Genomic DNA, 13,213 nt, shown 5'->3' with positions numbered 1-13,213 from the left:
TCACAGATTAAACTCAATCGTCATGCGGGGTGAGAGACTCACGTAGAGTTTCTGGTGGTAGAGCTCCGTGAGTTTGGTCAGGACGGTGGCCGACTGCTCGCGGTACTGGCTGACGGCGCTGGACAGAGCCTCGGCCCCCGCCGAACGCACCGCCTCTTCGTGGTGGATCACATCCTCAATCAGGAGCGAACACAGCTCAGGGACCAGATCCAGACACAGAGCCTGCCAGAGTCTGAGACGAGACCAGACTCACCACTGCACATCAACTCAACTCTAAACTTCAGTTCATTCATTTATTTTTTATTCATTTATACAAATGCATAAATGCCAATTATTATTATTTTTTTTTTTATTTTGACAAATGCATATTCACTTAAATTTATATTTTCTGATTTTTATTTACACAATTGCATTTTCAATTATTTTCACGGGTGAAATATTTTTATTTAATTTTACTTTGATATAAATGTTCACAAAATACTTACATTTTATTTAATTTAAATCCATATTCACTCTAGAAATGTCAACTATTTTAGCTGGTGAAATAAAATATTATCTACTTTATATTTTCTTTTTTTTTAACACAAATGCATATATTTACTTGATTTTAGGTGGTAAAATATTTTTATTTTTATTTTATTTTGACACAAATTTACATTCACTTTAGAAATATTATTTTAGCTGGTGAAATAATACTTTTTTTTTCACTATTTTATTTACACAAATGTGTATTCACTTTAGAAATGTCCAAGATTTTAGCAATTTTATTATTATTATTATTTTCAGCTGCTAAAATAATTAATTATTGTTTTATTTATTGACACAAATGAGAAATGTTATGACAAATATTAGCTATAAAAATTATACATCAAGTTCACTTCCACAGACTAGCCCAGATTGCTTTCTTAACAACCGTGAACCTGAAGGCTACATAATAAATCATTTCCCAGTTCCACGTTTTCAAATGAACTTGTGTGTCGTTTCCTGCTGTGTCTGAGTACCAACCAAACTCCCATTAGACCAGCACCAGAAGCTGGAGTGTGAAAATGTGCACGACTCACTTCTCTGCCAGAGCTCTGCCCTCCTCCTCCACATCAAATTTGGCCACCCACAGTCTCCTCAGCATCTTCAGACCACTGGCGTCAGCGCTGTCGGTGGGCAACGCCAACTCCATCTCCAGCAGACCCTACAAGAGCTTTGATTAAAAGGATTTCATAATATGATGTCACATGCATCAGAAAGAGAAAGGCACTCACCCTGAGCGCAGCGTCTCTGACAGAGAAGCACGATGACAGTAAAGCCTCCAGCAGAACGTCAATCTCTGGCTGTTCGGCGAGCGCACATCCCTCCTGCCCTCCAGCGCTGGCACACAGAGCCGTCAGACAGCCTGATGCCAGCACCTACAACACACACACACTCTCCATAACAACTCTCCTCAAACACTGTGTGTGTCTGAGTGCTGATCTGGATGTGAGTCTCTACCTGAAGGCGAGGGGTGGACGTGCCAATCACTTTGGTCAAGAGCAGCAGCATACTGACTCTGGGCAGCAGCTCTGGGCCGTTCTGGACAAACAGAAAAAAAGGTTAATTATAAACTGCTGGAGTTTCAGTTATACAGACATAGAATCATTATAAATGTGCATTTCTGACATTTTTATAAGATTTTACTTTGATAACACGCACAGAAAAAGCTACACTTTTATTAGTGTTTTTTTTAAACATAAATAAAATTTAAATTGTACTCATTAAAACTGGTATATATATGAATAAAAATATATAATTCAAAATTAATTATAAAATTTTATAATAAAATTTGAATATAATCTTAATACTTTCATTTATTACATTAACTGTATATTTTTTAGATAAACATAACTGAATATATTTTATTATTGAATTTTAAATATCTTTTATATCTGAAAGTAATTTTAATAATTTCAGAATAGCTTCAGCTATTAATTTTATTTGGTTGTAAAGGTATAATTTATTATTTTTTAATACAATCTGTATTTATAGTATTTAAAAATTAATTTGTTTTTAATACTCAATATGGTTTTAATTTTAATAAACTTTTTCTAATATATATTTTTAAATTAAAACTGTATATTTGTATGTAAATTTTTCATTTCCTTTTTTTTCCAAATTCCAAATTTTCCATTTATTTTTATACCTGAACAATTTTAACTGAATATTATTATTATAATTTTTTTTTTTTACATGAATTGACATGACACATAACACAACCCAACTAAATTCAGTTAAAGGGTTAGTTCACCCAAAAATGAAAATTAGCCTGTGTTTTACTCACCCTCAAGCTATCCTAGGTGTATGACTTTCTTCTTTCATACGAATCCAGTCAGTTATATATTTCATTTTTGGGTGAACTAACCCTTTAATTTCATAATATCCTTTGTGTATGTAACTGTGGTCAATCATTTAACAATTCCTCATTCACTACAAGTCATGAAAGAAAATCAAGTCACATGCGCTGGTTTAATCATGTCATTCATTCGCATGCTATTTAATTAAATATAAGAACACTTACATGCCTTTATAAATTTGATTTATTCCTAACTATTAATATCTTATCAAATTCAAACCCAGATTTGTCAAAATTTCAGTTACTGCAAAGTTGACAAATCAATAAACCAAAAACACATTAAGATTAATGACAAAGCAACTAGTTGAAAACCCAACGGTACCTCATCAATGAGTGTGTCGCTTTCGTTGAATTTCGCCCGCAGCTGTGCATGTGTGTTGATGACCTGCAGTGCGCGGGTCATCATGAGCTCGGTCTCCTCTGAGGATCCGCTGCTCTGACTCAACACCGCCTGCAGCAGCGGGAAACAGAAGGAGAATGCCGGTGCTGAAAGGACAAATGCACCTGATCCTGCAACTCAACACACAAATACATCTTTCATAAGTCTTTCAATCAGAGATGCCCTTAATTCAAACTACGTCTTTAATATTTAATAAGTCCATTTCTTGCACCAAAACCTGTTGTAATATGGCAAGCCATTTTAACGTTTAATGCTTAAAACTTACTATCATCAATTTTAATGCTCTGTTTTAATTAATTAGATTTTAGTTCTTATTTCAATAGTGACTAGTAACTATTCTACTATATTGTTACTAGTAACAAATTGTAAAACTTTGCCATCGAGTTCTATGGGGATCTGTCATTCAGACATCAATTATGAAAGAATTGCAATGCTCGGGCAAACCGTTATAGAGTTGATGTTGCTATAGAGTTAGAACTGGTGAATGCGGTTTACAGGTTTCATAGAAATAGAATGATGTGCGCCAAATGAGTCGCTGTACCGAATACTTTAATATTTGTGGACAAATTAGCTCAACCCGAGAGCCAAAGCTAACCAATGAAGTGAAATAAAACGTCATTATGTATTAAAGAATGGTTTGATTAAGTCGAATGATGGGTACAGAACGGTAACAATTTTCAGTTACACACAGGTGCATTGTGCAAACTGTACTTCATAGTGATGTTTAGATCGCTATAGAAAAATTCACGTTCATGTTTTATTTTTTATATTTAGCTTACAGTTCTCAGTTTAAATGCTTCAGTTTGTTTTCTATTCTATTCTATCAGTCAGTTAAAATGCTTCAGTTTGTTTTGATATTATATTATATTGTTAAGCCTATATTATAAACCTAATAAATAATTTACCTTGTTTTTTTTAATGGAGTCTCTTATGCTCAAGGCTGTATTCATTTGTTTGAAATACAGAAAAAAAAAGAAAAGAAAAGAAGAGAAAAAAAAAAAAAATAATAATATATATATATATATATATATATATATATATATATATATATATATAGTGAAATGTTATTGCAATTTCTAATAAGGAATATATAATTTCTAATAATTTCTAATATATAATATATAAAATATGATTTATTCTAGTGAAGCAAAGCTGAATTTTCAGCATCATTATTCCAGTCTTCAGTGCCACATGATCCTTCAGAAATCATTCTAATATGCTGATTTATTATCAGTGTTGAAACTGTTGTGCTGTTTAATATTTTTTTGGAACCTGTGATACCTTGTTCTTTGATTTTTGATGAATAAAAAGTTAAAATTTGTTATATTGTAACAAAATTTATACTTTTTTTCAGGATTCTTTGATAAAAAGTTAAAAAGAACTGTGTTTATTCAAAATATAAATTTTGTGTTACAATATCCACTATAGTAATTTTTCTTCTTTTTTTAAAGAAATTAATATTTTTGTTTAGCAAGGATATGTTAAATGAATAAAAAGTGATAGTAAAGACTTTCTATTTTGAATAAACACAGTTCTTTTTAACTTTTTATCAAAGAATCCTGAAAAAAGTATTACAAGTCCCAAAAAATATTAAGCAGCACAACGGTTTCCAACATTGATTATAAATCAGCATATTAGAATGATTTCTGAAGGATCATGTGACACTGAAGACTGGAGTAATGATGCTAAAAATTCAGCTTTGATTCACAGGAATAAATTGCATTTTAAAAGTATATTAAAGTAGAAAACATTTATTTTAAATTGCAATAATATTTGCAATATATTTCGAATAGAACCTTGATGAGCATAAAAAAATCGTTACTGAAAATTTACTGATCCCAAACTTTTGAATGGCAATGTATCACTGTAAAAAATGTTTTCTCAGGTAACACATTCGGATTGGAAATTTATTAACATCAAGGGTCAAATCAAATATAAATATCATTAGAGTTAAAAGTTAACATTAAAGTTAAGTTACACACTTTTTGTGTAGGTCTGGTATAAAGAATGTTTTTGCTCAGGTGGCCAAAATGTCCGCCCAATAAAGAAAGTTTTGCTCAGCAAGAAAAAAAATTAGAGGGAACATTGCTAGTCACTATTGTAATACATACAGACAGAACTGGATAGTTGATATCAGAATGACAGATTTCCATAGAAGTCAATTGGGAAAAAATTGTTATTAGTATCAACAGAACAGTTACTAGTCACTACTGAAATAAGTAGTGGTATCTAATGAATAAGTACTATTATCAGTTTAACAGGTATTAGTATCTAATGAATAAGTACTAATATCTAACAGTAAGTAGTAGTCTCTATATCACAGGTAATAAATACATACTAGTATCTAAGTACTAGTATGTAATGAATGAGTACCAGTATATTATAAATAAGAACTAGTATTTAATAAGCACAAGTATCTTTTAAAACAGTACTAGCAGCTAAAGAATAAACACTATTAGCTAATAAGAACTTAATCTAATGGAAGAACTAGTAGCATGAAACAGATTTTGGCATATTTTATGCTTAAATTAAATGTTAAAATGGCCTGCCATAGTTTTAATTTAGTTTTGATGACTGTCCCACATGTGGGTGTGTGTGTTATTCACCGGTCTTGCCATCTCTCTGAAGTGTTGTGTTTGTGTGCAGCAGTGATACGGTTCGTTGCGTTGCTGTGTTCAGATCTTCTTGAGCCCAGGCAGGATCCAAATCACACTCTGGCTTCAGCTGACGCAAGGTCACATGACCCACGAGAACCGCTAAATTAACAGAGAAAAACACTGATTTGAATCACATGAAACCAAAGGTAAAAACAAGTGTTATTCACACATGCAAAAATGATCTCAGGCAGCTTTAAGCATGCACTTGCATTAAACCTAACTTACATTAATTATTTATATGTGAAACAAAGACCTAAATAAAGTTAAAACTGTGAAGACATTTAATGAACGTAAACACTTTGATGATTTTTCTAGTAGCCAATTACTGCTGTATTAGGCATTTAAAATAACTGCATAGAGATTTTATGAGGAGATTTCTAGCTGGTTAAATGATTTTTTAAATGTTATTATTTTACTTTTCTTATTTTATTATTATTTATGGATATTTTTTATGCAATTTTATTTACACAAATGCATATTCACTTTAGAAATGTCAATTGTTTTAGCTGATGAAATAAGATATTTTTAATTAAATGTTATTTATACAGATGCATTTTCAGATGCATATTGAGAAATATTTTGGCTGTTAAAATAATACTTTTATTTTGTTTTATTTAGACAAAAAATTATAATTCTTTTAGAAATGTAAATTATTTTAGCTGTTTAAATTTTCTTTTTTTTTTATTTACATTTACACAAATGCATATTCACTTTAAAAATGTCAGTTGTTTTAGCTGTTGAGATAATACACTTTTTAAATTTAATTTAATTTTATTTACACAAATGCATATTTACTTGATCCACAATCACACACTAAAAATATGACATCTGTTATTGAAATGAGCAAAACAAATTTGGGCAGCTTTAAATATGTATTTGCATTAAAAAAAAAATTATATTTGAAAATAAGAACAACAAATACAAGTGAAGACATTTAATAAGAGTAAACAGTTATAAACAAACAGGAAAAGGAAGGCATACCCAGGTAGTGCAGCTCTTTAGGCATCAGAGTGACGCCGATGTGCAGGAAGACCTGTTTGACGCGGGGAGCAGCCAGAGGAGACTGAAGTAGGGGCAGAACAACCTGCAGAACTCCAGGAAGATGCATCCAGATCAGAGATGGACGACGGGCCAGAGCCGCCTCCAGCAGACCGACCGCACACTGCAGCTCCACATCCAGCTGAGAAAGAACAAGAGAGACAGAGACGCGGCTCAGTGGTTTGTTCACACTGATGGGCGTCTCTCAGGTGGTATGACCTCTCACCTCCTGTAAACGCTTGCGGATGCCCGACTCTTTCTCCAGCTGGTTCTGCATCATCTCCTTCTGCTTGCTGGTCAGCTGGAGCTCCTCTTTGATGCCTTTCTTCTTCTTGATCTCCTACAAGACAAACACAAGGGGGAGCTCAATCAGATGTGCAGTATAAAACAGAGAGCACTGCACCAGATACAGTATCCCACAATGCGGTGTGCTTATTTCATTTCCAGTGTGACTGATAAACTAGAGCAAACATCAGCCCAGATTTTTAATGTATTTTAATGTGACTGCCAAAAGTTGCATATACATATTGATCTATTTTTATATGTTTTATAATGTTAATATATCTTAATTTTGTAATATATCTAATATATTTATAACTTAATATATTTAGGTTCACCATAAACACACTAAATTTTAGAAATTACTATTATTATTGGATACTTTTTAATATTTATAAAATATACAGAATTGCAAGATGCACAAATTGCTGATATAGGTGACCCTGGACCACAAAACCTTAAGTGTCAATTTTTCGATTTGAGATTTATACAACATCTGAAAGCTGAATACATAAGCTTTCCATTGATGTACGGTTGAATATTATGAATATTTGGTTGAGATACAACTATTTGAAAATCTGGAATCTGAGGGTGCAAAAAAATCTAAATATTATTGAGAAAATCATCTTTAAAGTTGTCCAAATGAAGTTCTTAGCCATGCATATTACTAATCAACAATTAAGTTTTGATATATTTACAGTAGGAAATTTACAAAATATCTTCATGGAACATGATCTTTACTTAATATCCTAATGATTTTTGCCATAAAAGAAAATGTATAATTTTGACCCATACAATGTTTTGTTGGCGATTGCTACAAATATACCCCAGAGACTTAAGACTGCTTTTGTGCTCCAGGGTCACATATATACTCATTCATTTATATATTTTACAGAATATTATAATACTTTAATACAAGTAGTACTACTACTACTATTTTTATGCAAAATATTGTTTTATAAATTTGCGAAATAGTGGTTTATTTTTAAGATGACAACTAGACGTCACTCAAAAATCAACAGGTTATGCAGTGAGGTGAGAATGTTCTGTATTTCAGTTGGAAGTGTTTCTTGCAAATACTATTTTTGACTAAACAGTGTACAGTAACTACCCAGTATGCAGTAGTAAACAATTTGTCTCCTTTTTTATTCGAGCGGATCATCTGTTGTTCTTCTCTCACCTCCTGAAGCTCCAGTTCAATGATCTGCTCTTTGAAGGAATACGCCTTATTCTCTCTTTTCATGTTGCCTTTCTTTGTGCTCTCCTGCTGAGCGCTGCCAAAAACAAGACAACAACGCTTACTAGAAACGACCTGATCCATGTGATTCTCATTCATTCATCTCAGAATGTGTATTGTTCAGTTGACTTTACCTCATAATGATGCTCTTGTCGTAAAGTTCTCCCTCCGGCGTTTGCATGATGGCATACTCCTGACGCGTCACCTGACTCAGCGCCGGATTGGACAAGCGCTGGGTCACATGATCCATGACACGCGGCAGCAGTCTGGTGGGAGACAGAAGCGACAGGGAACCGACAGCATTCTGAACAGCCTACGGAGAGAGAGAGACACAATGTCAACCATAAAACCCAACATAAATCTGTCCGAATCTGAATGTGTGTCCTATTATATCAATCTGACAACACAATGTGACTAGGGTGTAACATAATATTGTTAAGTTTCAAATTATTACTTCTATGACATATGTGACCCTGGACCAAAAAAACAGTCTTAAGTGTCAATTTTTCTAAATTGAGATTTATACATCATCTGAAAGCTGAATAAATAATCTTTCCATTGATGTGTGGTTTGTTAGGATAGGATATATATTTGGCCAAGATGCAACTATTTAAAAATCTGGAATCCGAGGGTGCAAAAAAATCTAAATATTGAGAAAATCGCCTTTAAAGTTGTTCAAATGAAGTTCTTAGAAATGCATATTACTAATCAAAAATTAAGTTTTGATATATTTACAGTAGGAAATTTACAAAATATCTTCATGAAACATGATCTTTACTTAATATCCTAATGATTTTTGGCATAAAAGAAAAATCTATAATTTTGACCCATACAATGTATTTTTGGCTTTTGCTACAAATATACCCCAGAGACTCAAGACTGCTTTTGTGCTGCAGGGTCACATATATGGAATCCTGCTTACACCACAGAATAAAAAAGTGAAAACAGTAGTTGCAACTTTTTATCTTATAATTTTTTTTTGTTTGTTTTTTTCACAATTCTGTAAAAAAAGTAAAAAAAAAAAAAAAAAAAAAAAAATTGCGAGATATCTTCAGAACCTTACTCACTTTCACACAGTTCTGACTTTATTTTCAGAATTCGCAATTCTTTTTTTACAGAATAAAAAAAATAATTGTGACTATCTCACAAGAGACTCATAAAAAAGGTTGAAGTGTGAGATGTAAACTCAAAATTGTGAGATGTAAATCAGAATTGAGAGATATAAATTCAGAACTGCAAGATATAAACAAATTCTTAGAATGCAAACATGCAATTTTGCACTTACATCTCGCAATTCAGTTTATTTCTGAAATTTTCAGAATTAAATCAGAATTTTAAGAAATATACTAACAATTGTGACTCCAAAAAAGTCTGAATCATGAAATACATAGCTGTAATTATCTTTTTTATTTTTAATCCATGGTGGAAACAAGCTTCCATAGACACATGCTAACCAGCTGAAGTACTGTTCATTAACCAGAAAAGAGAAAGAGCTTTGCTAAAAATACAGTGTTTTGTTAAAATATTTAAAGTATTGCATTTCATTACATAAAGTATTCTAATTTTAGTTAATCAATTTAATTACTATAATAAAAATAAAAATAACACAGTTGGACTGTAAATGCAGCCAGTCAGACCTGATTGTCTGTGTTGGCTTCTAGCAGGCGAGGTAGAATCATCTCCAGGTGTTTATCGATGAATTCAGCAACGTCCAGCTTCATGGTGGACATCAGAGAAGGCCACATCTCAGACCTGACGGCCACTGAAAGAGAAAGAGCGAGATTAACAGGATTCAGGAGCCGCTGTAGGGATATTCCTGGACGGATGCATCAGAGAGACGGACCGATGGACGGATGATGGGTTACGATGATAATATCCAAGGCTAGTTTCTCAGTCTCCGCCGGGTCGTTCCACTGAGCCGCCACCGAGCAGATCACGCTCAGAGCGTCCAGCAGGATCCGCGGGGCGATGTAAGAGCGGCCGATCTCTGTGAGCTCACTCGTCTCCGTATAAACAACATCTGGTGGCAGAATCTGCTTCAAGAGACGTAAGAGTGAGCAGATACAAAACGCACCAGTGTAGAGTAATCGCTCCGTTCCTTGATATCCCTCACCTTGTGCTTGTTGATGACAACACGCAGTTCTCCCAGAAGGCCGTGGGCCAGGCTGGAGCCGCCCAGCGAGGACAGGAGTTTCTTCACCGTCTGCTGAGCACGCTTACGCACACGCCACAGACGGGAGAGCAGCGCCATCATTGTGGCCTGATGGTACATCCTGAGGACAGCAGACATGCGTTTTAGTCACACGATCACTTCTGCATGTATCAAGTAAAGATTTTGCACTATTGTTGAAAGTCAAAATTGATCCTGTTTACTTTTTTAAAGACTATTCCAGGTCTTTTTGTGAAAAATATAAGATTTTTGTACAGAAATGTAACTTTTCAGCTGTAACGATGGGTTACTTAACATAAACCCGGGATCTTTGATAACAGAGTGAGGTGTTTCACTACGGGATTCGCTTTGGGCTTGACCAACTGCGCAAGCTCCCATGACACCACGTCCGTTTTTGACCCCTGCTGAAGTCATTATAGAGAGATTTCTTCCCGTATCCATGCGCAGAGGGAAGTTTTTGTGAAACATCGCATGCTGTTATCAAAGAACCTTGGATTACGTTAAATAAACCATCGTTCTTTTTCTAACTTCGCTTGGTGTTTTACTATGGGAGATAAAAAAATAAAAAATAAAAAAAAAACTTTACTAAAAGTGAAAATGTAAAAATAAAAGCTAATTTCAATTATTATATATTAATATTTTGAATTAGCTTTTATTTTTTTTACATTTTTATATTGTAATAGTTTATAAACAATACTGAAATAACACTATTGATTGGTCAATATTTTTGCATGAGGCAAAATAAGTCAATCAAATGAGCATTTTATATTCATTTGTGTTTTAATTTGCATATTAATTAAGTGGCTTAAGTGCATACTTTAGTTTAAAACATTTTTAGGGTGATACAAGAACCCATTTAGTTTGCATATTATAGTTCATTATTAATGATCCTAGTTTTTCTCTAAAGTTTCCTAAAATAAGATTTTTAATCATTACAAAAATAAAACGATTTACAAATTCTTAATTTATATAATTATTGACATTTGTAGCATAAATAAAGTGAATTAGAACATAAGAAATAATAAAATGAATTAATAAATTCATAAATGCATACTGAAAAAATTATATTCTATATAAAAAATTAAATTCTATTCCAGGGGAAACTGCAGCAACTCACTGAGACTTGCTGTTGTTGAGTCTTTGAGGCTGATCCAGGAACAGTCTTTCACACAGCAGCAGGACGGTGCACAGAGCTGTGGGTACAGGACAGGATTAAAGATGGCAAAAAAAAAATATATATACACTGGATCTATTCAACAACTGGAGAGTTCTAACCTTCTTCACTGGCCTGAGAGAGGAACTTCTCGGTAGTGAACAGAGGCTTCTTTTCATCTAGTATCAGGTTCCAGAAGGACGCCAGCTTCGCTTCTGAAGACACAGAGGAACATGAAGATAAACGCCTCCAGCATGAGACACAGGAAAACTCTATCGGTCTCAGTGTGAACACTCACCGGGCACAGAATCCAGCATAGACAGCCGACAGAGCAGCACAGAGGCGGCCACGCCTTCAGACAGCAGAGAATGCTGGGTATTCTGGGCAGCAGCTTTCTCCACTGTCTGGATGAGGAGAGGCATGAAGTCCACAGCCTGATTGAGAGCGTCGCCTGAACAGAGACACAAACGCTGTTCATTCTGACTAAACATCAGCAGCATGAGGATAAATCTGAAGTGTCCCAGCAGCCTGACTGACCTTTGAAAGCCCCGATCATGGCCTGGAGATACGCATGACGCACAAGGGACGTGGACGTCTTGAGAGTGAAGGCTTTTTTAAACCATTCTCTTAACTCTGAAGGCACGTCCACCGTGAAACGGCTCGTCCACTGAGATAAAACAGACACCGCATGCACCAGCGTCCCCTCATGGACTACACACACACACACACACACGGAGAGAGAAAAACAATCAGCAGATATCAGGTTTTGTACATTTTTAAGAAATTTAAGACCATTAAAGATTGTTGAATGCACATCAAATTACAAATGTAATATAATTTTGCAACAAGTAAAAAATTATGTTAAGCCATTACATTAAAAATAAATAAAATCTTGATATTTAAAGTTAGGGATTCCCAAACTTTTTTTTTGTCGATAATTGACTTTAAACATTTACTCGAAGTCCTGCCGAATTTGTGAGTTATTCGATATAATAATATTTAATATTATAGTAATTTTGCATGTTTACAGTTCTCTGATATGGCTTTGTGGTCACATGACATCCAGGCAAACACATAAAAAATGTAATCTTTTTTAGTAAATGTTTTATTTTTAATGTTTTTACTTTAAAATTATTTATTTGACATTTACATCTGTGCATTTACAAGCACTTAAAAAAAAAAGAAAAGGGAACAAAAGCTATTCTAGGTTAGGAAGCAAGCTATAGGAGAGGAGTTTTTTTTTAATGTGAGTAACTTTACATTATTATGATGTTCATTAAACAAACCAACTGCTTTTCACTAAAACAATTCCAATTTATGAAAGCTGACTCAAGTATGCATGAACGGGCATGAAAAATGCATTTAAAAAAATATATTTTTTAAAGTATATTAAAAGCAGTAGGGTTCTCACCTTCCTGTTGCAGGTATGGAATGAACATCACAGCCACGCTGGAGCTCAGAGACTGAGAGGAAGAGCCAGAGACGGCATGATGACTGCAACTTCTGATTCCTGTTTCAAAAACACACGTTAACCATGATCAGTATGATAGCATGCATTTACGTGAATGCAAAAGTCTCACAGATTCATGCAGACGTGAGAATGAGATTTGGGAGCTATGCAGGAGGGGATTATTTTCAAACGTTGCATTTAAAATGTGTTTTAAAAAAGTGGAACTTCTAGCCTGTTCTAAAAATGCACCGTTCATTCGCAGATGCTGCGAAAGATGCAAGATGAGAGTGCAACAGACAAAGATGTAGATTAAGTTTACAAAGGAAAATAATTAAGCAGTGCAGTTGCACGCATAAAACACATTTCCTTATGCAAATTAGCAGTGGTAAAAAGACTTTCAAGATTAATCCCCATAAGATCTGATTTTCTCTAAATATAAAAGAAAAACA

The 13,213-nt window shown here is 33.9% G+C and overlaps 1 protein-coding gene across 1 annotated transcript in view; it reads right to left on the bottom strand.

Annotated features, from left to right (window-relative positions):
- LOC109072208 (eIF-2-alpha kinase activator GCN1-like) overlaps window positions 1-13,213 on the bottom strand; it is a 52,387-nt gene that overhangs the window by 31,603 nt on the left and 7,571 nt on the right. The window contains exons 13-30 of the mRNA XM_042730395.1: window positions 12,726-12,824; window positions 11,852-12,025; window positions 11,613-11,765; window positions 11,437-11,529; window positions 11,279-11,354; window positions 10,105-10,264; window positions 9,835-10,024; window positions 9,629-9,753; window positions 8,126-8,304; window positions 7,935-8,028; window positions 6,702-6,815; window positions 6,419-6,617; window positions 5,387-5,536; window positions 2,703-2,890; window positions 1,483-1,563; window positions 1,257-1,400; window positions 1,062-1,186; window positions 43-232 (exon numbers count right to left, since the gene is read on the bottom strand). Coding sequence (XP_042586329.1) covers window positions 43-232; window positions 1,062-1,186; window positions 1,257-1,400; window positions 1,483-1,563; window positions 2,703-2,890; window positions 5,387-5,536; window positions 6,419-6,617; window positions 6,702-6,815; window positions 7,935-8,028; window positions 8,126-8,304; window positions 9,629-9,753; window positions 9,835-10,024; window positions 10,105-10,264; window positions 11,279-11,354; window positions 11,437-11,529; window positions 11,613-11,765; window positions 11,852-12,025; window positions 12,726-12,824 — 2,534 coding nt within the window. The remainder of the gene's footprint in view (window positions 1-42; window positions 233-1,061; window positions 1,187-1,256; window positions 1,401-1,482; window positions 1,564-2,702; window positions 2,891-5,386; window positions 5,537-6,418; window positions 6,618-6,701; window positions 6,816-7,934; window positions 8,029-8,125; window positions 8,305-9,628; window positions 9,754-9,834; window positions 10,025-10,104; window positions 10,265-11,278; window positions 11,355-11,436; window positions 11,530-11,612; window positions 11,766-11,851; window positions 12,026-12,725; window positions 12,825-13,213) is intronic.

This window comes from Cyprinus carpio, chromosome B8, assembly GCF_018340385.1.
Source record: "Cyprinus carpio isolate SPL01 chromosome B8, ASM1834038v1, whole genome shotgun sequence".
Classification (NCBI taxonomy): domain Eukaryota; kingdom Metazoa; phylum Chordata; class Actinopteri; order Cypriniformes; family Cyprinidae; genus Cyprinus; species Cyprinus carpio.
The sequence above is the reverse complement of the archived record's forward strand: the minus strand, read 5'-3'. Positions and strand labels throughout refer to the sequence as shown.